The sequence below is a fragment of the Hyperolius riggenbachi genome, chromosome 1, assembly GCF_040937935.1.
Source record: "Hyperolius riggenbachi isolate aHypRig1 chromosome 1, aHypRig1.pri, whole genome shotgun sequence".
Lineage (NCBI taxonomy): Eukaryota > Metazoa > Chordata > Amphibia > Anura > Hyperoliidae > Hyperolius > Hyperolius riggenbachi.
In genome coordinates, this window is record NC_090646.1 from 256,166,897 (window position 1) to 256,193,733 (window position 26,837).

At 45.7% G+C, this 26,837-nt stretch overlaps 1 protein-coding gene across 2 annotated transcripts in view; it reads left to right on the forward strand.

Annotated features, from left to right (window-relative positions):
• The first annotated feature begins 9,482 nt into the window (after positions 1-9,482).
• PKD2 (polycystin 2, transient receptor potential cation channel) overlaps positions 9,483-26,837 on the forward strand; it is a 77,022-nt gene continuing 59,667 nt past the window's right edge. For both annotated transcript variants that reach the window (XM_068233146.1, XM_068233152.1), the window contains exons 1-2: positions 9,483-10,136; positions 14,877-14,990. In XM_068233146.1, coding sequence (XP_068089247.1) covers positions 9,560-10,136; positions 14,877-14,990 — 691 coding nt within the window. In that variant the 5' untranslated portion in view covers positions 9,483-9,559. The remainder of the gene's footprint in view (positions 10,137-14,876; positions 14,991-26,837) is intronic.

Genomic DNA, 26,837 nt, shown 5'->3' on the forward strand with positions numbered 1-26,837 from the left:
CGTACGGCGGTTCCTCCGCGTTCGGCTACACCACAGTATGCAGGCCCACGCGTGCAAGCCGCCGCGTTGGATGCGGACTCAGCCGCCTGGTTCTGAGTACACGCGGCGGCTTTTCCGCGTTTTCTCACAGTGCCCCCCCCCCCTGAAGAGTGGACTCCGGACAGCTCCTACCCGGTTTCTCAGGATGAAGGGCGTGAAACTCCCTCTTCAATTTATCCGCGTGCATGCGACACTCAGGTGCCCATGTTCTCTCCTCAATACCATACCCTTTCCAGTGAACTAGATACTGCACTGAGTTCTGTACAAAACGTGAGTCTAAAATCTTTTCTACTTCGTACTCAGGTTGGTCATCTACCATCATAGGAGGAGGAGGAATGGGACCCACATGAACTGCTGGTTTAAGCAGGGACACATGAAAGGATCTTACACCACGCATGCTGGCAGGGAGATCAATGGCATAAGTAACATTGTTGATCTTCCTGGTTACTGGAAAAGGGAACACAAATCTGGGTCCTAACTTGGCCGAGGGCTGTTTCAGGGTCAAATGACGCGTGGACACCCAGGCCAAGTCTCCTGGCCGGAACTTCCACTCTAAGGAGCGTTTCTTGTCAGCTTGACCTTTCTGACTTTGAAAAGCCTTCTCCAAATTATTTTTCACGATCCCCCAAATGTTCTTAAAAGACTGTTGCCAAGTCTCCAAAGCTGGAAACGGAGTGGAGGCTACTGGCAGTGGGGAGAACTTAGGCAACTTTCCAGTTACCACCTGAAATGGAGAAAATCCAGAGGAAGAGCTTTTCACATTATTGTGCGCAAATTTTGCAAATGGCAAGAACTTGACCCAATAATTTTGCGCATCCGCAACATAACACCTTAGAAACTGTTCCAATGACTGATTAATTCTCTCAGTCTGGCAATTGGTCTGTGGGTGGTAGCCCGACGAAAATGACAGTTCCATGCCCATTTGATGACAAAATGCCCTCCAAAATTTGGAATAAAATTGGACTCCCCGATCTGACAACGTTTTCCGGAATGCCATGTAGCCGGAAAATGTGGATGATGAAAAGATCGGCCAACTCCTGGGCCGAGGGGAGTCCTTTGAGGGGCACAAAATGGGCCATTTTACTGAAACGGTCGACTACCACCCAAATGACCGACATGCCCTCAGACCTCGGAAGCTCACCCACAAAATCCATGGACAATTGGGTCCATGGTTCACTCGGGGTGGGCAAAGGCTGCAACGTTCCCACAGATGCCAGACGGGAGGGTTTACTTTTCGCACAAACTGCACACTCTCTAACGTACTCCTTGCAGTCAGTTGCCAATGTCATGTTCTGGTGGCCCCAGGATGTCCAGCATTTTTGTGGGAGTGGAACATCTGCAATATCTGGAGACGAAATGGTAGTGGCACAAACATCACCCCCTCAGGCTTTCCCTCAGGGACATCCTGCTGGAAGGGACTTAACGTCTCCATCCAGTCTTTCCAGGTCTCTGTGGCTGCCAACACTACTCTCTGTGGTATAATGGTCTCTGGGTCTGAGGGCTGTGCTGTCTCTGGCTCAAAGAATCTGGACAAAGCATCCGCTTTAATGTTTTTACTACCTGGAGTGTACGTAATTACAAATCTGAATCTCGAAAAAAAAAAGTGACCACCGAGCCTGACAGGGACTCAATCTCTTAGCCCCCTCAATGTATTCCAAATTTTTGTGATCAGTGTAAACGGTAATCGTATGTTCCGCTCCTTCTAGCCAATGACGCCATTCTTGGAAAGCCAATTTAATGGCTAGGAGCTCCCTGTTGCCTATATCGTAGTTTTTCTCTGCTGGTGAAAACCTACGAGAGAAATAGGCACACGGGTGTAATCTTCCCTGCAACCCTGAACGCTGAGACAGCACAGCCCCTACCCCGACCTCTGAGGCGTCCACCTCCACAATAAAGGGATAGGAGGTGTCGACGTGTCTCAAAATGGGTGCAGAGCAAAACAATTCTTTCAAAGTGGAGAAAGCAGCCAGAGCTTCGGGTGACCAGTGGTTGGTATCTGCCCCTTTCTTAGTGAGACTGGTGAGGGGTGCTATGACTGTGGAGCACCCCTTTATGAACCTTCTATAGTAATTAGTGAATCCTAAAAATCTCTGAAGAGATTTTAGTCCCACTGGCTGAGGCCAACCAGGACAGCAGAGACTTTGGCAGGATCCATTGAAAGGCCCGTGGTGGAAATTATGTACCCCAGAAAGGTGACAGATGTTACCTCAAAAATGCATTTCTCCAATTTAGCATAAAGCATGTTCTGTCTTAATTTTTGCAGCACAAATTTGACATGAGCCCTGTGCTCCGAGAGGTTATCTGAAAAGATTAGTATATCGTCCAGATATACCAGAACAAATTTACCCAACACCTCCCTGAATACCTCGTTAATGAGTTCCTGAAAGACGGCCGGAGCGTTACACAACCCGAAGGGCATCACCAGGTACTCTTAATGCCCATCGGGTGTGTTAAAGGCCGTCTTCCACTCATCGCCCTCTCTGATCCGCACCAGGTTGTATGCACCCCGCAAATCCAATTTCGAGAAAATCTTAGCATTGGTGACCTGAGTGAATAAATCGTCTATTTAAAGGCAATGGATAAAGATTCTTTACTGTGATTTTATTCAGGCCCCGGTAGTCAATGCATGGCTGAAGGCCTCCGTCTTTTTTCTTTACAAAAAAGAAACCTGCTCCGGCAGGCGACCGGGAAGGGCGAATAAATCCTTTAGCTAAGTTTTCACGGATGTACTCTCGCATGGCCACTTTTTCCGGCCCAGACAAATTGTAGAGATGACCTCTAGGTGGCATACAACCAGATCGGAGATCGATGGGGGAATCGAAAGGGCGATGTGGAGGTAGTTTATCTGCAGCTTTGGGACAAAACACATCTGAAAATTCAGAATATTGTTCCGGTACCCCCTCCACATGAATCCTGGTCTCATCCAAGGTTACACTCACTAAACAATGACGAAAGCAATGGGCTGACCAGTTAGTTAGCTGACCAGTGGCCCAATTTATCCGAGGGGAGTGGAGGTGTAACCAAGGCATGCCAAGGATGATAGTGGAGGTTGTCATGTGTAACACAAAGAAATGCAACTTCTCCCTATGCAGCACCCCTATAGTGACTTCCACCTCTGGTGTCTGAGACAGAGGACGGCTACGTTGCAGGGGGGAGTCATCCACTGCCGTAACCTGGTTGGTGGTGTTACCGGGGTGAGCGGAATACCCAATTTTTTAGCAAATTCGTAATCCATAAAATTAGCCGCTGAGCCTGAATCAACGAAGGCTTCAGTGACTTCAGATTTATCTTCCCATGCAATCGTACAAGGAAGAAGCAACCTTTTATCATCTAGGGGTAAAAGTTGTCTAGGGTATTACCCCCAACTACTCCTAGGCAATAGCGTTTCCCGATTTCCTAGGGCAATTCTGTACTTTATGACCCCCCTCTGGACAATAAAGACACAACTGCTCTGAAATCCTGTGTCTCCGCTCCACCTGAGACAACTTCGACCGGCCAATCTGCATCGGCTCGGGTGAAGGCGAAACGGGAGGAGGTGAAGTCACAGGAGGCGCAGCGTAGGATACCACCTTTACATGGTTTCTGCTCCGGGTCTGTCTCTGTTAGCGCAGCCTACGGTCGATCCTGATGGCCGATGAAATGGCCTCGTCAATGGTCTTAGGTTCAGGCTGACTTAACATAAGATCAGAGACCTCATCTGACAATCCTGACAAAAAACAATCTAACAGGGCAAAAGTATCCCACCTGGCTGACACTGACCACCTTCTGAATTCAGCAGCATACTCCTCGACCGAACTCTTGCCTTGATGCAACAACTTGAGCTTCCGCTCAGAGGTCGAGGCAATGTCTGGATCATCGTAAATTATTGCCATAGCGTTAAAGGACTTACGAGGCCAAGTCCATAAAAAAAAAAATAAAAAAAGTTAGCTACCTTGCTCAGCTTGTAAGGCACGGAGGACGCCGTCCGCGCCCTCCGTGCCGTTCCGCCTGGTCCCCGCCGCTGCACAGCCCCCCGAACGGTCCCCGACCGCGCGGCCCGGGTCGGGCTCCCCAGCCTGTACCAAGATGGCCGGCGGAGCTGGCCGCGGCTGCGCAGTCCGCATAGCCGCGAGTGCGGCTGCGCAGCTCTAAGGCCAACCCCCCGATCCACGCAACAGTAGCGTGGATCGGGGGGTTGGCCTTAGAGCTGCGCAGCCGCACTCGCGGCTATGCGGACTGCGCAGCCGCGGCCAGCTCCGCCGGCCATCTTGGTACAGGCTGAAGAGCCCGACCCGGGCCGCGCGGTCGGCTACCGTTCGGGGGGCTGTGCAGCGGCGGGGACCAGGCGGAACGGCACGGAGGGCGCGGACGGCGTCCTCCGTGCCTAACAAGCTGAGCAAGGTAGCTAACTTTTTTCATTTTTTTTTTATGGACTTGGCCTCGTAAGTCCTTTAAAAAATGTATCTACAGAGGACAGGGCTAAGTCTCCAGCGGGTAGACTGTACGCCCAGGTCTGAGAATCGCCTGATAACAACGTTTTAATAAATGTGACCCTTTGGGCCATGGTTCCTGAAGATCTAGGTCTCAACTCAAAGTATGATAACACTTTACTCATAAAGTTTCGGAAATCAGATCTGTGACCAGAAAATTTTTCAGGTACAGGCATACGTATGTCTGTGCTAGGAGGGGATCGCACTTCGTCCACAGCCGTCTGGAGGGTTTGTAAAGACCCGGACAAAGCGTCAATTAACGCCCGGTGATTACCCAGCACTTGGTCGATGGTATCCACCGAAGTGGTAAGTGCGCCCAGACGGTCGGTGTGTGCGTCCATTTGCATTTTTTGGTCTGCCGTTCTGTAACGATCGGTGTAACACAGAGAGGGTCTGATTACCGGTGATCTGCAGTATCACCGAGAATACAGATATATACCCGATTATTGATGATCTGCAGTATCACCGATAATCAGATATATCTCTAACCTCTAGACACCTGTGTGATATGAGTGTTTGGTGCAACAGTAATACTTTGAAGAGGGCACCCGTATGGAGGGTGTATGGCAGTAAGAGATACTGCTCAGAGGACTATTTCCTTCCAATGGCCTGATGCTCCCCAAGGGGCGGAGCCAGGCTGAGTGTGGGAAGGACCAATGGGTGAGTGACACCAAAGGTGAAGTGTCACTGACAGGTCAGTGAACTATCTCCAAGCAGGGGAGATAGTTCTCAAGGTCGGACAGGCCAGGTCGGTAATAGACAGACAGGTCAGGTACAGAGACAGGAGACAGATACGGAATCTCAAGACAAGCAGGGTTCAGCAACAGAGTATCAGATATAGCGAAGTACCAAATCAGAGATCAAGAGAATGGTCAGGAAGGCAGAAAGTCATAACAAATAATAACAATGCCTAGTCTTAGGTGTGAGCTCCGTGATCATCAACACCCTGGAACTAGTCTGATGTATAACAGAATGATAATACAGTTCCCTAGTCTTGGGTGTGAGCTCCTTGATCTTCAACACCCTGGAACTAGTCTGAGATATAACAGAATGGTAATACAGTTCCCTAGTCTTGGGTGTGAGCTCCTTGATCTTCAACACCCTGCAACTAGTCTGAGATATAACAGAATGGTAATACAGTTCCCTAGTCTTGGGTGTGAGCTCCTTGATCTTCAACACCCTGGAACTAGTCTGAGATATAACAGAATGGTAATACAATTCCCTAGTCTTGGGTGTGAGTTCCTTGATCATCAACACCCTGGAACTAGTCTGAGGAATAACAGAAAATATCACAGATACTGAAAGGTCTGAGTGCTACCACGTAGTGATCGCAACGGCAGACAACCAGAGAATGACCAGCATCCAGTAAATATAGTGAAGCGCTCTCCAGTGCCTCCCCTAAGTGCTGGACCAATGGAAACTGGCTGCATCGTCAGCTGACCGGCTTGGTCAGCTGACTCCCTTCTGGCTGTCTTAAAAGTTCTGCCTCTCACCGCGCGCGCGCGTCCTTCTAAACCTGTGTGAACTATCAGTCCCAGCCACACCAGACATGTTTTGTGAAGCACCCGCCTCGCTGGACGCAGAATCCGCCGCACTGCTATCACGGCGTGCGGTGGTTCCTCCGCATTCGGCTACACTACAGTATGCAGGCCCACGCGTGCAAGCCGCCGCGTTGGACGCGGACTCAGCCGCCTGGTTCTGAGTACACGCGGCGGCTTTTCCGCATTTTCTCACACTGCCATCTGGAGTCGGGAAGGAATTTTTTTATGGCTAACTGGCCCAGGCCTTGTAAGGTTTTATTTTATTTATTATGTTCTGGTTGGACTACTTGATGGTCGAATGTCTTTTAGCAACCAATCTAACTATTTGTAACTATGTAAATGCTGCTGTCTCAGTAAAAGACAATGGGCTTTATTCACAAAGCTTTTTCGCCTGTTTTTCTCTGTTTTCACCTTATCTATGTTACATTTTAGGCTCCCAAAGATCAAAAATATAGTATAATTAAGGAAAGAAAAGTAGTATTGAAATTAAGTTAATCAGGAACAACTTACTTTGAGTGATAATTTTGCTTGTAAAAGTGCTGAAAAATTATTTTTATCAATTAGGTGATAAATAAGTTTTTTATGAGAAGTTTTGCGAATCGAGCCAATTGTGCACAAAGGCAACCTAATACTGCTTTCAAGATTTGGGGGCACAAAGATGAATTATTGCTGCTGTCTGGGGGTGAGAAGGAACATAAGATACGTAATACTTTTAGGGAGGCACAAAGCCTACCCAATACTGCCATCTAGGAGATGCAAAGTCTACCTAATAATACTATCTGGGGACAGATAAATGAGGGCACTAATACTGCTATCACAGGAGAAAGGATGGCGCAAAAACATATATTGATATCTGTGGGTTCATATGGTTAACTAATACTGATAATTATTTATGGATCCTGGGTTAGTACAGGATCTTGCACATGTGCGCCTGCCCCGCTTCACTACTGTCCTCAGCAGCAAGATCTGTGAGGCGGTAACAGGATAGGGTGTATCACCCGGCATCAATGACACCCAGCGTATAAGACGACCCCTGACTTCTCAGAAGCTTTTCAAGGCTTAAAAAGTAGTCTTATACGCAGGAATATACAGTATATGTATTTTCCCCACATCAACCAACTGAACGACCAACTTATTTGCACACTGCACAAGTGGAACAATGGACTGCACTATATGGCCACATTCAAAACAAGTAATTCAAATGACTTGAAACCAACAAACGTTGATTCCGGTGATACCTTTAATGACTGACTGTAAATGGTTTATTGCAACCTTTCCAAACGTTAAGTTTCTTCTTCAGGCATTTTACAGAACTGGATCAGAACCGTACAGTAAGAAGTTTTGAATCACATACAGACTTATAGATGATTCTGTAGGCTCAATGTGACATGATGTCACACAGTTGTATCCCCTTTGAAATGTAAAAAGACTTCCTCACTGTTCTATTGAACTCTGGCAGCATTTGTCACTACAGATAAACACACACAAAAGCTTGCAGTAAACCATGTACAGTTAGTCCTTGAAGGTACCACCAGAATCAACATTTGTTGGTTTCATATCTGCTCCTCGACTAACACCAGACCACACTTCAGTTGCTTCAAACGACTTGTACACACGTAGCCAACTGCAGGATATCAACCCAACAGTCGTGTAAGTTGATCTGCCGGCTAGATCAGACAAACTGCTTGTCATCACTCCCACGTCTAGTAGTTTGCAACGTATACAAAGGCCCGACTAATCCAATAGACCAAGTTTTCGCAACAGTTGGCCGAAAAGCTTGGGTACTTTTCCGTTAGCCGGGCGCATCCGCAAGGTGGCAGCAGAGTTACATCACATCTTTCCCTACTATCCATGGCGACCTGGAGCGGAAATAGTAATTAACACTACCTCAGCGATCGCTATCTTTTCCTACTATCCATGGCGGCCTGCAGGGGGAATAGTAATTAATGCCATGGATAGTAGGGAAAGATAGCGATCGCTGAGGTGGCGTTAATTACTATTCCCCCTCCAGGCCGTCATAGATAGTAGGGAAAGATGTGATGTAACTCTGCTGCCACCTAGCGGATGCGCCCGGCTAACGGAAAAGTAGGAAAGGTTGCATGTGTGTACGAGCCCTTATGCTGGGAATACACCTTTTCATTTTTGCAGGAAGAATCGTTCCAATAGATGCCTTCGATTGATAAATTCCGTCATGTCCAGTGGCGTAGCTAAGGAGCTGTGGGCCCCGATGCAAGTCTTACAATGGGGCCCCTCAAGCACTCTATACATAACAATTGATACGGCGCACCAAAACCTGCCAATGGTAACTACAATGTCAGAGGAGCAAGAAGGAGATGGGGAACAGCTTGTTAATGATTACTGCTATTCAAAGCTATCTATAGAAGTGATTATTATGACCACAGGACCAATAGAGAGCTAATACTGTAGTTGAGGGAGGGCCCTTCGGGGCCCCTCTGGCCCAAGGGCCCCGATGCGGTCGCTACCGCTGCACCCCCTATTGCTACGCCCCTGGTCATGTCCGATTCTCCTCTTGATTGTTTTCCGCTCAATTTCTCATAGAAGTGAATGGAAAATAGATAAGAAAAACTTGCGGAAGATAAGAGAATTGAGCAGAGAATCGTTCGCGCTGAGTATTGACCGCAAAAAACGTATCGTGTCTTTCCTGAGATTTGGCTGCTTAGTAAGGTAGCGTCTTTGGGTAATTTTACTTAATGTTTCCCAGCAAATCTATATTTCCCAAAAGTCGTATGCTAGGGAAAAGCAAACTGCTATAAGGGGATGACTGAGAAAGTTTCAGAGGGAGGTGCAGAGACAGAGGGCTCTATTCATAAAAAAGTTGTTGCGAGAAAACTCCTGGAGGGAAAATACCGCAGCGGTATTTTACACTTTTGGGTGGTCATTCAAAGAAATCTTGAAAGCTGCAATGCAAGGGCGGAGATCTCCCGCTGAAAGCTGGCGGTAAGCTGTCGGAAGGCATGCGGAAACACTTCAGCCAGCAGAGTCCCTCCGTGCACTGCTCTCTCTGGGAGGTCTGTCCCATTCACTTGTATGTAATCCGCAAAATCAGAGGAAGCGGTATTTCCCGTCCACATACCGCTTCCTCTAATCTTTATGAATGGCCATTTTGTTACTTTTTTCTAGATAAATCTAGAAAAACACTGGAGAAGGCGGAAATTTCTCGCTCTGCTGGGGGATTGTAGTTTTTCATGCGGGAACAGCTTTTTTGAATGCCCACTTTGCTAAATGGACGGGAAAATCCGCTGTTTTGAGCGGAAAACTTGCGGTAAGGTTTTATGAATAGAGCCCAGAGAGTTGTAAAGCAGCTGTGTACACAGCCCTTTCCTGCCTCTCAGGATAACGGGATATGTGTGTGGAGAGAGAGGAAGGAGGGCGGGGATTACATAAGGGAAACAAAAAAGTCACTAAATAGAAAAAAAAAGTTGAAAGTAAAATGGCTGCTGGTGAGGGAGAGAAGGAAAGGCTGAACCCTGCGCTCCCCTGCTGCCCAGCATGGTGAACCACAGCAAAGTGAAGCCGCAGCCAGCACCGGAGCTGGAGGGAGAGGAGAGGAAGAGGAGACCGAGGAGGGATCCGGAGAGGAAGGCTGTGCCAGCTTCATCCTCCCCCAGCCTGCAGCCACAGGTCATGCTGGAAATGGACACTATCCCCAGGCAGGAGTTGCCCCCTGCCCCAGGCCTTAGGGTGCCCCCGGGAGGATCCACCCCTTCCCCGCTTTCTTCGTGCTCTCGGCAGGCATGGAGCAGAGATAACCCCGGCTTCGAGGCAGAGGAGGACGGCATGGAGGAGGAAGAGGAGGATGGAGAAGACGGGACGGTGGTGGAGATGGACGTGGAGTGGCATCCCTCAGCCGGGCACGCAAGGAGGTCCTCCTCTCTGGTCTCCTCTAGCAGTGGCGGCAGCACGGGGATGGTTGGATACCACCATCACCCCAATAGCATGGGCACCCAGGGGCAGAGGGGGCGCAGGAGGAGAGGGGACCTGACCAATGCAGCGGCTAGACCTGGTGGGGGAGCGGATCCCCCTCCGGAGCCAGAAGGCTTTAGGAAAGTCCTGCACACTCTGCAAGGTAACCCGGTCTCCCTTCCACTGCGCTTGTACATACAGAAGTACTCCTGCAGACTGGCATGCAGGGCTATTGGCAAATATATAACGTGGCAGTGTTGTGCCTCGCAAATTAATGGTTGCCATGTATCATCTAACACAGGGGACATGAAGTGAGATATGGGATAGGTAACAGCTTCATCATTGCTCCCTCTTTATTTCTTTATAAATTGGCCACTGTTTTCTTAACCAAGGATTGAACTTTGATACTTTTCCCACAAGAAATCTTTGCTTTTTCTCCAGTAGATCATCATCTGTGGGACTGATAGTGTGGTAAAACTCCTCCCACAGTGTGATGTCATGAACAGGGTCCTGACAGTTTCTGTCTGTGAACCTCCTTGCATTGTGGGAAATTATGTCATTTTTACAACTGCCAAGCAAGCAGTATCTCCCTCTGTGCATATAACTCTCAGTAACGAACATTCTGTACAGATCACCTGGCAGAACTAAAGAGTTCACCACCAGTGATGAATTTTAGAATGTAATTCAGGGAGAATGCTATTGTAAAAAAATAAGCAATTATATTCATTATGCGCTTGCTACCTAGATGTGCCAATACAACATAATGGCAATCAGTGGCGAAGCTAAGGAGCTGTAGGCCCCAATGCAAGTTTTACAATGGGGCCCCCTAAGCACTCTATACATAACAATTGATATGCCACACCAAAACCTGCTAAGGACAACCACAGTGTCAGAGGTGCAAGAAGGGGATGGGGAACAGTGTGTTAATGATTACCACTATTTAAAGTATCTATAGATGTGATTTATTATCAGCGCAGGACCAATAGAGAACCAATACTGTAGTTGAGGGAGGGCCCCTCTGGCCCAAGGTTCCCGATGCAGTGGCTACTTCTGCACCCTCTATTGCTACGCCCCTGATGACAATGCATCCATTGCAGTGCATAATCTACTACTGCATGCATTTATGGCGCATGATGGATTAATTGTAAACCTAATGGAGTAGAAGACAAAGATCGAGGCACCGCTTCTTTAAAATCCCTTTATTCCGGTTGGGGAAATAGCAGGTACATAGCAGTGGGGGTATCAGATGCCTGACAGCTGTTTCGCTGGATTAGACCAGCTTCTTCAGAGGCAGATTGTACACCTAATCTGGGGGTCCTGTCACACTAACTAATATCTTAGCATGCCGCCTCTATTCTACTTAAAGTGAACATGAGAGGAAAGTTGTCTCAGGTTTTATACTTACCTGGGGCTTTCTTTAGCCCCCTACAGGAGCTACGGCTACAGGAGCTTTCCAAATTGTGACTGGGGCAGAGTACCAGGCTGTCTATGGGGGGCAGGAGGGGCATGGCAAGGGACTGAGTGGCCTCAAGGGGGCTTGGAGGAAGCACTAGCTGAGTATAAAACCTGAGACGACTTTCATCTCAGGTGCACTTTAAGGGAACCCTGCGGGAGACCACATAGAGAACAGTTCTCCAATTATACCACCCTCTGCAATGCAAAGCATTGTAATTGGCTGAATAGTGTGGATGTAGTTTATTACAACCAATCTGAAAACTAAAAGTTTGAGAGGATGCTGTCCATTTAATCATGTTGGTGGAATTTCTCTATGGGGTTTTCCACTGGGTCTCAAGTAGTGTAGCACCCGCATCCCAACATGATGCGATGATATTTCGGCGCTAGTCTACTTTAGGTGATCCAGTAGGAAACCTCATTGGGAAAATGCTAATGTGATTTGGTGGACGGCACCCTTTCAAATGGCTAAGTTTCAGATAGGTTTGTGGCAAATTACGCCCACACTATTTGGCCAATCACAATGCTTTGTGTCATAGAAGTTGCTGTGATTGGAAAACTGTTTTCTATGAGTTTTCCTGCTGGGTCCCCTAAACTAGAGCTAGCGCTCATATTTCTATGGTACATTCACATAGCGTGTATTGTGGTGGGTTCTGTTGGAGTAACTGAGTTTACTGGACAAATGTGTGTGTTTACAGTGGCAGTGGAGGATATTTTCATTGTACTGTATGCTTCACTATATGTCAAACTCGTGCAACTTATCGGCATCTTTGCAATGGTGTGGAACAACCCTTAGTCGAGTCATTTGGCTCTATTCACAATCGCACATGTGTTAAGAGATTTTTCACCGCTATATTACCGCCAGTGATAATTTTCGCATTTTTTTTCCACAGTCACTAAAAATGTTCCGCATGTTTCCTGCATGCGGGAACAATGCGTAAAAAAATTTGGGAAACATGCGTAATAACATAGTAAACATGTGGAAACCATGCGGAAAAAAAGTGGCATAAAAAAAGTGTCCAAAAAAAAAAAAAAATTAAAGTTCAGCAAACACAGCACTCAAGGCTCCAGACTCCATTTAGGGCTCTTTCACAGTGGGACATTGCGTTTGATGCGACGTTAAGGTCGCACAACGTGCCCCTAACGCAACGCATGTTAGTTTTGAAGTTGGACGTTATATTGAACTGCGTTATGCGTCTCTTGATGCCCCGTTTTCGTTGCATACTGATAGAACGAAAATGGCGCATGCGTCACATTTAAAAAAAAAAAATCAAAAACATTACTGAGCATGTGCAAACGGTCCAACGTAGCTAATAACGCATATAACGCACAGCATGCAGCACTTTCTAAATGTTGCTACACGTTACACACAATGCAACGTGAGCACTGTGAATGTGGCACATACTTTGTATTGCTGTGCGTTAGTCTGCGTTATTCCTTTTTATAACGTACCACTTTAACGTCGCACTGTGAAAGCAGCCTTAAGTCAATGGGAAGCGAAATATATCACCAAGTACTAGTAGGTGATACAAAAACAGTAGTTAAGTCAGAAATAAGGCGCCTATTTTTATTTATTTTTTTGGTGAATTTTTTTGATTGCGGGAACTACCGACTTTTGCAGACTTTTATAGCATTTGTTTACGCATGTGGATGATTCGTAAAATTTTACGCATGTGGTAAATGTTCATGCATGCAATATTGTGAATGTCAAGATGGTCTAATTTCAGTCGGGAATTTACCGCAAGTGCATTTCCGCATGCGGAAAATGATTGGGAATAGAGCCCATTGTGTTTCCTAACTTGCACTGCAAAACTACATCTGAATTAAAGGGCACCTGAAGTGAGAAGGGATATGGAGGCAGCCATATTTATTTTCTTTCAAAGGGAACCTTAAAGAGTAACTGTTAGGCTTAAAAACAAAAATCTATTCCCTATTTTTATGATAAAATGGATACTAAAAAGGCAATGCCTAACTTAAAAACATATCTTACTTTTTTTAATTGTAGATAACTCCTCATGTCCCCAGCTCTAAAGGACGCAGCAAGAAGCCGCATAACCGAAGATGCAGTGCAGGCTGGGGCGGGAGGGAGTTCTCCTTTGCTTTTCTGCCCAGACACAGCTAGTTCAGCCTGATTGGCTGCAGCCTGTGTCACTCAAGCCTGTCCCTCTCTCATTGGCCGCCTCGCGTCTGCACTGTCCGCCCCCTCCCTGCACTCTGTCGGCATCTCCGTAACTTTATTCGGGGGCAGCGGGCATCTCCGCATCCATGGGGACCCCGGCCCCGCCACCATTTACAAAGGGACTCCCCCTGCATTATCCCTCCACCCCGCAACATCCCCGCCCGCAGCACCACAGAGCCCAGCGGGGAAGAACACACGCAGCGCACACAGATTCTCCTCTGGTGCTGGAGCTGCATATATTCTTCCCTGCTAAGTGCTGTTATGCTGGGAGATGAGATGGACGCTGCAGGGCTGAGGGTAAATACAGGGGGAATCACTACTGATATAGTAGCAGGGCTGGGGGGTTCTCATGGATGCAGGGGTGTCGGTAACATAGCGCTGGCAATTGCTGTAGGTAGGAGGGAAGGGGGTTAAGGGAGGAAATGACCTCAGCATTGGCTTCGCTGGAGGGACTAAAGATGGCCCCTGCCAGGGAACAGAATTCTCTGCATTTCCGTATTTTCGTTTTATAAAATTCACTGAAATGAAATCGTGGACAGTGCAATACATCTGTCATGTAAGTAGAGCTAGTATTTATCTACTTATATGTGTGTGTGTTTATCCTGGCATAGTATGGCTGACAGCTCCTCTTTAACTGAGATAAAAAATGGACATCCTGTGCCCTTGCCGTCACTCACCGATCATCCAATCCTCTGCCTTGGCTCAGTTTCGTTTTTAGCAGTGCTCCGCATCCTTGATCGTGCTCACGTCCCTGTGGCCATCTTGCACTTGTGCAGTCGTGTATTACGTATGTATGTGTAGTACTGCATACGTACATGTACAAGACAACTACAGGGATGGGAGGGCGATCAAGGACACACGCAGCCAGAACCGTGATTGCACACTGCTCGGGGATTGAACAGTTACAAGAGTCTAATTTTTCATTTGAGTTAAACGATTGAAATAGTTGAATTGAATTAAAAAAAAAAAAAAGTGTAAGGTGTGTATGTGTGTGGCCACCATAAGGGTTAGTTCACACCTGGTCAGTTGTGTTGCAGAATAATTCTGCATGTCAACCCACTGCCCATTCAATTCTATGGGCCTGTCACATCTCTGCATTGTAACGGATTGTGTGTTATACTCTACTTGTATAGATAGTATAAAAAGCTAGAATGTTTCTGAAAATTTTATTTCTGTACTTTTACTATTAAAACTACTTGGAAATGTTTTTTTAGACAATTTATGGTACTATTTTACTTGCTAGTGTATTCATATTGTTCTCTGCTGTTCTAGGTCTTTGGGGGACAAGATACACAGAAGACAGGATACCTACCAGAGAGCGATACCTGAAGAGTGTGCTTCGCGAGCTTGTCACTTATGTGGTGTTCCTAATCATTGTCTGTATTTGTAAGTTCTACATGCCAGTCAGTAGGCCTTCTTATATATATATGCACACGTTGCTTTTCATTCAGTTATTTTACCTTTTATTTTCATTTGTTTTATTGCACAGATAAATGATCTGTTTGTATTCTTGAATGTACAAAGTATATGCCGATCTCTGATACTCAGGCTTTACCAAAAACAAACTAAAGGAGATTTCTTGAGTTGCTCCCAGCAAGTCAGTAGCAGTGTTTTTTGTAAAATAAAAGCATAGACATTCATTAAATTTACGTAAGGCATGCAGGTTGCTTCCTGTAGGATTTCAAAGCTGACATGTGTCACAATAAACATGCCGGAGATTTGGCTGCTGAGGATAGTAGCATGTCAGCAGTTCTGCTGTTCCCTTTGGCTGTAGTAGTGGCTAAATCGCACACCTGAAACAAGCATGCAGCTAATCCAGTATGACTTCAGTCAGAGCAACTGATCTGCATGCTTGTACCGAGGGCTGTGGCTAAAAGTATTAGACACAGGATCAGCAGGGGAGTCAGGCAACTGGTATTATTTTAAAAGGAAAAATCCATATCCTTCTCTGTTTAGGTTCCCTTTAAGGTGGCTATAGATGCATAGATTGCCTTTTAATGGGGCGGGCAGCTGTGCATGCGGTGGATTCTTTTGAAATAATTCTGGATTGCTGGTAAATAAAATAATTCCAAGGCTCTCTACAAACATGCTTGTCTTCTGGGAGCCATATACCGTATATACTCGCATACAAGCCGACTTTTTGACCCCCAAAAAGGGGCCAAAAGTTGGGGGGTCGGCTTGTATGCGAGTCTTGGGTGGTGGTGATCCGCGGCGGCCCCCGCCCGCCCGCTCCCTTCCTCCGCGGCCGCCGCTGCTATTACCTGTTCAGCCGGCGGCCGCTTCCTCTACTCCGGGTGCCTCTCGCTCTGCTCTCCATGTCTCCATCACGCGTATTCGTGACGAGGCAGGAGAGAGCAGTTCCCCTGGTAACGGCGATGACGCCGTTACCAGGGGAACCGCTCTCTCCTGCCTCGTCACAGCAGCAGCGCCGGGCGCGCTGCTGGGATACACTACGCGTGATGGAGACATGGAGAGCAGAGCGAGAGGGGCACCTGGAGTAGAGGAAGCGGCCGCCGGCTGAACAGGTAATAGCAGCGGCGGGGGGGAGGGGGGATCGCTATACTGAGCACTATACTGGCTATACTGAGTACTATGCTAGCTAAACTAGGGCACTTTACTAGCTATACTGAGCACTATACTAGCTATACTGAGCACTATACTAGCTAAACTGGGGCACTTTACTAGCTAAACTGGGGCACTTTACTAGCTAAACTGGGGCACTTTACTAGCTAAACTGGGGCACTTTACTAGCTAAACTGGGGCACTATACTAGCTAAACTGGGGCACTATACTAGCTAAACTGGGGCACTATACTAGCTAAACTGGGGCACTATACTAGCTAAACTGGGGCACTATACTAGCTAAACTGGGGCACTATACTAGCTAAACTGGGGCACTATACTAGCTAAACTGGGGCACTATACTAGCTAAACTGGGGCACTATACTAGCTAAACTGGGGCACTATACTAGCTAAACTGGGGCACTATACTAGCTATACTGGGGCACTATACTAGCTATACTGAGCACTATACTAGCAATACTGAGCACTATACTAGCAATACTGAGCACTATACTAGCAATACTGAGCACTATACTAGCAATACTGAGCACTATACTAGCTATACTGAGCACTATACTAGCTATACTGAGCACTATACTAGCTATACTGAGCACTATACTAGCTATACTGAGCACTATACTAGCTATACTGAGCACTATACTAGCTATACTGAGCACTATACTAGCTATACTGAGCACTATACTAGCTATACTGAGCACTATACTAGCTATACTGAGCACTATACTAGCTATACTGAGCACTATACTAGCTATACTGAGCACTATACTAGCTATACTGAGCACTATACTAGCTATACTGAGCACTATACTAGCTATACTGGGGCACTATACTAGCTATACTGGGGCACTATACTAGCTATACTGGGGCACTATACTAGCTATACTGGGGCACTATACTAGCTATACTGAGCACTATACTAGCTAAACTGGGGCACTATACTAGCGATACTGGGCACTATACTAGCGATACTGGGCACTATACTAGCTATACTGGGCACTATACTAGCTATACTGGGGCACTACCTACCCATACTGGCCACTTTACTAGCTATACTGGGACACACTCGGGGAATAAGGCGGCCAGTATTTCCTACCCCTGGCTTATATGGGGGTCAATCATTTTTCCCTGTTTTTTCAGGGAAAAGTTGGGGTGTCGGCTTATATGCGGGTCGGCTTATATGCGAGTATATACGGTAGTCACAATGTGGAATCAAGACATCTAAGAATTGTCACCCTACCTTTTCACAACTGGATTAAAAAAAAATGTTTTAAACCCAAGAAAATTCCTTTCTTGCCTTAAAACCCTGACATAATATTCAATAAAAAACTTTTTAGTTGCCATATGGTTATCATATTTGCATTTGTGCATAAGTATTACTATTCATTTAGAAATTACAAGTTCCCAAAATTACAGTTTTTTGCTTTGAGTGTTGACTTTGCATTTTATTTATAACTGGTTTTATTCATTATGTTTTGAAGGCAGAAATGCTTTGAGTTTCTGTCTGTGTCACATTCTTCACTTGATACAATTAAGTAAACACAAGATAACATTTTCTCTACTTTGGATGTGTCCAGATTTCTCTGCACTGAACTTTAACCACTTTCCGACCGCCCACTGCACAGAGGCGGCCGACAAGTGGATCCTGCAAGGACCGCCGCATGTACAATTGGCGGCAGTCCTTGTACGGGCATGGGCGGAGCGATCGCGTCATTCGTGACGCGATCAGCCACCGGCGCCTGGCTCCGCCCACCTCGCGCTGTAACCCGCCAGCCGTTCGGAAGCGCCGGCGGGTTACTAGCACCCAGATCGCCGCATACAAAGTGTATAATACACTTTGTAATGTATACAAAGTGTATTATACAGGCTGCCTCCTGCCCTGGTGGTCCCAGTGTCCGAGGGACCACCAGGGCAGGCTGCAGCCACCCTAGTCTGCACCCAAGCACACGGATTGCCCCCCCCCCGCCCCCACCCCACCCCCTGATCGCCCACAGCACCCCTCAGACCCCTCCACCTGCCCACCCCCCAGACCACCGTTTGCACCCAATCACCCCCTAATCACCCATCAATCACTCCCTGTCACTATCTGTAAACGCAATTTTTTTAATTCCCTAAACTGCCCCCTGCTCCCTCCTGATCACCCCCCCACCCCTTAGATTCTCCCCAGACCCCCCCCCCCCCCCCCCCGTGTACTGTATGCATCTATCCCCCTGATCACCTGTCAATCACTTCCTGTCACTGCCACCCATCAATCACCCCCTGTCACTGCCACCCATTAATCAGCCCCTAACCTGCCCCTTGCGGCCAATCTGATCACCCACCCACACCAATAAATCGCCCGCAGATCCGACGTCAGATCACCTCCCAAGTGCAGTGTTAACATCTGTTCTCTACCCTAAACACCCACTAATTACCCATCAATCACCCCCTATCACCACCTGTCACTGTTACCCATCAGATTAGACCCCTATCTGCCCCTAGGGCACTCAATCACCCGCCCACACCCTCAGAACGCCCTCAGACCCCAGCCCTGATCACTTCGCCAGTGCATTGCTTGCATCTATTCCCCCCCTCTAATCACACCTTGAGACACCCATCAATCACCTCCTGTCACCCCCTAGCACACCTACCCATCAGATCAGGCCCTAATTTGCCCCGTGTGGGCTCCTGATCACTCGGCCAAACCCTCAGATCCCCCTCAGACCCCCTTCCGATCACCTCCCCAGTGCATTGATTGCATCTATTTTCCCCTCTAACCACCCCCTGAGACACCCATCAATCACCTCCTGTCACCCCCCTAGCACTCCTATACATCAGATCAGGCCCAATACAACCTGTCATCTAAAAGGCCACCCTGCTTATGACCGGTTCCACAAAATTCGCCCCCTCTTAGACCACCTGTCATCAAAATTTGCAGATGCTTATACCCCTGAACAGTCATTTTGAGACATTTGATTTCCAGACTACTCACTGTTTTGGACCCGTAAAATGCCAGGGCGGTATAGGAACCCCACAAGTGACCCCATTTTAGAAAAAAGACACCCCAAGGTATTCTGTTAGGTGTATGACGAGTTCATAGATTTTATTTTTTGTCAAAAGTTAGCGGAAATTGATTTTTTTTTTTTTTTTTTCACAAAGTGTCATTTTTCACTAACTTGTGACAAAAAATAATCTTCTATGAACTCGCCATACACCTAACGAAATACCTTGAGGTGTCTTCTTTCTAAAAAGGGGGTCACTTGTGGGGTTCCTATACTGCCCTGGCATTTTAGGGGCCCTAAAGCGTGAGGAGTAGTCTAGAAAACGAATGCCTCAAAATGACCTGTGAATAGGACATTGGGCCCCTTAGCGCACCTAGGCTGCAAAAAAAGTGTCACATGTGGTATCGCCGTACTCAGGAGAAGTAGTATAATGTGTTTTGGGGTGTATTTTTACACATACCCATGCTGGGAGGGAGAAATATCTCTGTAAATGACAATTGTTTGATTTTTTTTTTTTTTACACACAATTGTCCATTTACAGAGATATTTCTCCCACTCAGCATGGGTATGTGTAAAAATACACCCCAAAACACATTATACTACTTCTCCTGAGTCCGTCGATACCACATGTGCGGCACTTTTTTGCACCCTAACTGCGCTAAGGGGCCCAAAGCATTTCACAGGTCATTTTTGTTTCAAGACTACTCCTCACGGTTTAGAGCCCCTAAAATGCCAGGGCAGTATAGGAACCCCACTAATGACCCCATTTTAGAAAGAAGACACCCCAAGGTATTCTGTTAGGAGTATGGTGAGTTCATAGAAGATTTTATTTTTTGTCACAAGTTAGCGGAAAATGACACTTTGTGGAAAAAAACAATTAAAATCAATTTCCGCTAACTTGTGACAAAAAAAATCTTCTATGAACTCGCCATACTCCTAACGGAATACGTTGGGGTGTCTTCTTTCTAAAATGGGGTCATTAGTGGGGTTCCTAAACTGCCCTGGCATTTTAGGGGCCCTAAACCGTGAGGAGTTGTCTTGAAACAAAAATGACCTGTGAAATCCTAAAGGTACTCATTGGACTTTGGGCCCCTTAGCGCAGTTAGGATGCAAAAAAGTGCCACACATGTGGTATCGCCGTACTCAGGAGAAGTAGTATAATGTGTTTTGGGGTGTATTTTTACACATACCCATGCTGAGTGGGAGAAATATCTCTGTAAATGGACAATTGTGTGTAAAAAAAAAAAAAAAAAAAAAAAAAAAAAAAATCAAACAATTGTCATTTACAGAGATATTTCTCCCACCCAGCAGGGGTATGTGTAAAAATACACCCCAAAACACATTATACTACTCCTGAGTACGGCAATACCACATGTGTGGCACTTTTTTGCAGCCTAACTGCGCTAAGGGGCCCAAAGTCCAATGAGCACCTTTAGGCTTTACAGGAGTGCTTACAAATTAGCACCCCCCAAAATGCCAAGACAGTAAACACACCCCACAAATGACTCCATTTTGGAAAGTAGACACTTCAAGGTATTCAGAGAGGGGCATGGTGAGTCCGTGGCAGATTTCATTTTTTTTTTTCTTGTCACAAACTGTCATTTTTCGCTCTTTTGTGACAAAAAATAATATCTTCTATGAACTCACTATGCCTCTCAGTAAATACTTTGGGATGTCTTCTTTCCAAAATTAGGTCTTTTGGGCGGTATTTATACTATCCTGGAATTCTAGCCCCTCATGAAACATGACAGGTGGTCAGAAAAGTCATAGATGCTACAAAATGGGAAAATTCACTTTTTGCACCATAGTTTGTAAACGCTATAACTTTTACCCAAACCAATAAATATAGGCTGAATGGGTTTTTTTTTTAATCAAAAACATGTTTGTCCACATTTTCCGTGCTGCATGTATACAGAAATTTTACTTTATTTGAAAAATGTCAGCACAGAAAGTTAAAAAATCATTTTTTTTTTGCCAAAATTCATGTCTTTTTTGTTGAATCTAATAAAAAGTAAAAATCGCAGCAGCAATCAAATAGCACCAAAAGAAAGCTGTATTAGTGACAAGAAAAGGAGCCAAAATTCATTTAGGTGGTAGGTTGTATGACTGAGCAATAAACCATGAAAGCTGCAGTGGTCTGAATGGGAAAAAAAGGGTCTGGTCCTTAACCTCCCTGGCGGTATATTAAAAACCGCCAGGGGGCAGCGCTGCCGTTTTTTTTTTTTTGCTTAAATCATGTAGCGAGCCTCCAGCCCCTGCGGCGATAAGCGATCACGAAATCCCGTTCAGCGCAGGGGTCTAGGGGGGCTCTGCAGCGGCGCAGATAGCGGCGAATCGGGGCGGCGGCGATCGGTGTTTAGCAAAAAAAAATTACGCAGATTGGCCCAGCAGGGGTTACCGCCAGGAAGGTTAAGGGGGTAAAGCCCGCGGTCCTCAAGTGGTTAAAGTCCTGTGTGTAACCCTTTGAATGCTGTTCTAGTAAAAAAAAAAAATGCTGTTTGTATATACTGTAATTAATTTTTTTTAAGCAAAGAAGAAATGCTGGGTTTCATTCCGCTTTAACGGTAGCTAGCATAGAATATCAAATATTTGGGAACATGCAGAGGTTATGGACAGCTGATATGCCTGTTTACCTGACTGAACAGATGTACATAATATGTGACAAATGGTCCATAAGATGCAAATAACTGACTTTCATTCACATGTCATGTAAATTGTGTGTAGTTTAAAACAGGAAAATTAACTTGCTGTCTGTTCACTTCCAAAAAGAAGAGATTATCTCCTATAAAATAAACATGGATTGAGGTACTTATCCTTACTATAGCAACCCTAAAACCCACATATAAACAAAGGGCAAAAAAGCACCTACACATTGTCAGTAGCTTTACTGTCACAGCATTACTTACACCTCTCTGTGAAGTGCAGTACCCCACTTCCGTCAAGGGATTTCACAATGCCTCCCCATTAGTTGCAGCTATTACTCTTATGGAAACAGAAAAATCAGTGCCCACATTTTCTTTGCTGTTTGCTAAAAGGTGACAGGGTCATTGTCCACTTTTGCTACCTATTGCCAGATTAACAGTTCCTATGTATGTAGAAACCGGTAAGATGCTTGGCAATCCAGAAATGATTTTTGGTGCTGGACATTATTAGCTTATATTTGATCACCAAGTTTTCTGGCCACTACGTAGGTGCTTGCCTCAGTGATCAAAGTGTAAATTGTATATAGCTGGGGAGGATTTCATAATATGGGAATTTAGGCATACAGTACTATGATTACCGTATATACACTGCAATAGTAAAATCAAGCTGGAGAATTTAGTTTGCTGTTTGTTAGATCGCTAGAAACAATTGGGTTTGTCTATTTTATAGGAGTCTTTTGTCGTTGCAAGAATGCCATAAAAGTTTTCTTTTGTCTAAACAACAGTTACAAGAGTGTGCTTTCTTGAGTCAGATATGCAGCATGATAGTTAAGAGTTATAGAGGAGCATGTTTGTGTCACGCGCAAGTTAGAACCCTGAATAGCGCTGTCACATAAAAAATGAATGATGTGTCTGGTGGTAAACAGTGTGTGTGGTCATTTGTTGTTTATATAGCAATTCAAGAGATCTGCAAAAATAAGTCTCAATGTGAACCATTTTTCAGCTTAGATAGTCTAAAGGCCTATACCCGCAACACAATTTTCATGAGCAACGAGTAATCGTTTCTGCAATCTCACGACATGGGTACAGGTGCACGATCAGGCGGATGACGTTTAGCGTCACGTGATAACGACCATCATGGTGGATCTTTGAAGGGTTTCTGTGGATATATTTAACCGCTTGAGGACCACGGTCTTAAACCCCCCCCTCCCCCCCCCCCCAGTGACCAGGCTATTTTTTTACAATTAAGGCCGCTGCAGGGCCACACAACTCAGCACACAAGTGATTTCCCACCCCTTTTCTGCCCACCAACAGAGCTTTCTGTTGGTGGGCTATGATCGCTCCCGCAATGTTTATTTATTTTATAAATATTTATTTTTATAATTTCCCTTCCACCCCCGCCAGCCAATCAGCGCGATCGGCTGTTATAGTCTTCAGCCTATAACAGCGGATCGCTTCCCTGCCGCCCAGGGGGACAGTGGTGTCTCACGGCTGTCCCCAGGACAGCGCTGCCGTAGATCACAGCGCTGTACAGAGTAAATAGACAGCGGTTTCGCCGTCTAACAGTCTTCTAGCGGAGCTCTGTCATTCGAGCGGAGATGCTTGTGCATCGGCGCGCGATCTCCTGCAAAACCCCGCCCCAGGACTTCACGCCAATTGGCATGGAGCGGTCCTGGGGCTGCCACCGCGTTCACGCCAGTTTGCTTTATGCGGACGGCAAGAGGTTAAACAAATAGGGACGCTTACCTGGGGCTTCTTTTGGCCCCCTGCAGCTGTCCTGTCCCGCACCTACCTCTACGATCCACCGTTCCCCGCCGCCGGTCAAAGTCCAATTATTTGTCTTCGCTAGATGAACGAAACTGCTCATGCGCGGCCGTGTGCATCCTTGCTTCTGCTCACGTCTCTGGGAGCTTACTGCGCAGGCGCAGTACGAGGAATCTTAGCGCTTGCTCAGATTGAAAGTCTGCATGCAGTACATTACTCCGCTCTCTGCAATACTGTACATTCATAATTCCTGTCTGCATGCAGTATATTCCTCCTCTCTCTGCAGTACATTTCACACCTCTGCAATTCTGTACATTCATCATTACTGTCTGCATGCAGTATATTCCTCCTCTCTCTGCAGTACATTTCACCTCTCTGCAATACTGTACATTCATCATTCCTGTCTGCATGCAGTACATTACTCCTCTCTGCAGTACTGTAGATTCATCATTCCTGTCTGCGTGCAGTACATTACTCCTCTCTCTGCAATACTGTACATTCATCATTACTGTCTGCATGCAGTACATTACTCCTCTCTGCAGTAAATTTCACCTCTCTGCAATACTGTACATTCATCATTACTGTCTGCATGCAGTACATTACTCCTCTCTGCAGTACTGTAGATTCATCATTCCTGTCTGCATGCAGTACATTCTTCCTCTCTCTGCAATACTGTACATTCATCATTACTGTCTGCATGCAGTACATTACTCCTCTCTGCAGTAAATTTCACCTCTCTGCAATACTGTACATTCATCATTACTGTCTGCATGCAGTACATTACTCCTCTCTGCAGTACTGTAGATTCATCATTCCTGTCTGCATGCAGTACATTCTTCCTCTCTCTGCAATACTGTACATTCATCATTCCTGTCTGCATGCAGTACATTCTTCCTCTCTCTGCAATACTGTACATTCATCATTACTGTCTGCATGCAGTACATTACTACTCTCTCTGCAATACTGTACATTCATCATTCCTGTCTGCATGCAGTACATTACTACTCTCTCTGCAATACTGTACATTCATCATTCCTGTCTGCATGCAGTACATTCTTCCTCTCTCTGCAATACTGTACATTCATCATTACTGTCTGCATGCAGTACATTACTCCTCTCTCTGCAATACTGTACATTCATCATTCCTGTCTGCATGCAGTACATTACTCCTCTCTGCAGTACATTTTACCTCTTTCTCTGCAATACTGTACATTCATCCCTGTCTGCATGCAGTACATTACTCCTCTCTCTGCAATACTGTACAGTCATCATTCCTGTCTGCATGCAGTACATTACTACTCTCTCTGCAATACTGTACATTCATCATTGCTGTCTGCATGCAGTAAATTACTCCTCTCTGCAGTACATTACTCCTCTCTCTGCAATACTGTACAGTCATCATTCCTGTCTGCATGCAGTATATTACTCCTCTCTGCAATACTGTACAGTCATCATTCCTGTCTGCATGCAGTACATTACTACTCTCTCTGCAATACTGTACATTCATCATTGCTGTCTGCATGCAGTGCATTACTCCTCTCTGCAGTACATTACTCCTCTCTCTGCAATACTGTACAGTCATCATTCCTGTCTGCATGCAGTACATTACTCCTCTCTCTCTCTGCAATACTGTACATTCATCATTGATGTCTGCATGCAGTACATTACTCCTCTCTGCAGTACATTTCACCTATCTGCAATACTGTACATTCATCGTTCCTCTCTGCATGCAGTACATTTCTCCTCTCATTGCTCCTCTCTCTGTCTGCTGCATGTGCCTGCTCTGTCTGCCTCCTCTCTGTGTCTGGCGCACGCACACCTCCACATTTCTCATCCTTCTTTCCTTGCTGCGTATTGTTGTTGTCCTGCTTTTTCTAAGGACGTTATTTCTTCTCCATAGCCATCTGCAGCACATTCATCTCGACCATCCCTCTTTCTCTTCTCTGTTTCCTTGAGGGCCCTTTTACACTTAATGCTTTATTACTTTGTGTAGCGCCCCATTTTGGCAAATGGGTTGGAACGCAACACATTAAGTGTAAAAAGGCCCTAAACGAAACCTGAAGTGAGAGGAATATGGAGGCTGCCATATTATTTCCTTTTAAACAATGCCAGGTGCGTGGCAGTCCTGCTGATTATTTTGGTATCAGTGTTTGAATAACATACCTTAACCACTTGACCACTACAGGTTGTGTTCCCCTTATGGACCAGAACAATTTTCACCTTTCACCACTCATCCCATTCATTCACCAATAACTTTATCACTACTTATCACATCAAAATGATCTATACCTTGTTTTTTTGCCTCCAATTAGGCTTTCTTTGGGTGGTACTTTTTGCTAAGAATTCTTTGATTCCAAATGCATTTTAAAGTGAACCTTAAAGCGGAATATAACCCAGCATTTCAACTTTGCTCTAAAACATTATTTACAGCATATTGTATGCAATTAGCATTTTTTTTTTGTACTAGACCAGCATTGGAAGGGTTACACACAGAGCTTTAAAGAGGAGCTGTTAGGTATAAGGTCTCAGAGAAAAAAAAACACATATCAGTAGCTAAATATTGGCTGTACTTACATTACATATGCATTTCACTGTCTACGTTTGGATTTAACAGAATTTTTATATAGTATTTGCAGAGAATGGTGCTCCTGACAGCTCATGGCAGGTTCCATGTTTGTCTGTCTTGTATGAAGCCAATTGTGTCGTCATGTCCTCCCTGCTTCCTGATGATTCAACTCACAAAAAAGATCCTAATGGTTCATGATCCGGACAACACTACTGTGCAGTGAATATTAATTAGCCATGTGGCTAGGAACAATAGCGGACTCATGTAGTATACTCTAACGGAACATATGCCGTGATTTTTCAGTGCTGTGAGCTGGGCTGAGTTACAAGCTGCTGTAACTTGAGCCTGTAACTTCTCACTAGCAGCCGAGGGGAGGCCCCAAGGTGGGAAGAAGCAGCCCCAGAATGCTTTGCAGTATGTTTTGCGGCCTCTCGTACTTTTAAGAGCTTGGGAATAACAGCCTTGCTGTTCAGCACACATCAAAAGTAAGAGAGATTTTTAACTTCAGTATTGCCTTTTTGGCTTCCTTCTAAACTGTTTAACACAGGAGAATAGAGGTTTAAATTAGCTTTTGCAGCCTGACAGTTACTCTTTAAAGTTCCTTGGAGAGAAATGCAGACCCATCCGAAGTTTAGATAGATACATTTAAGTAAACACAATGTAACAAGTGTGGAATGTGACACACACTCTCTGACTGTGCA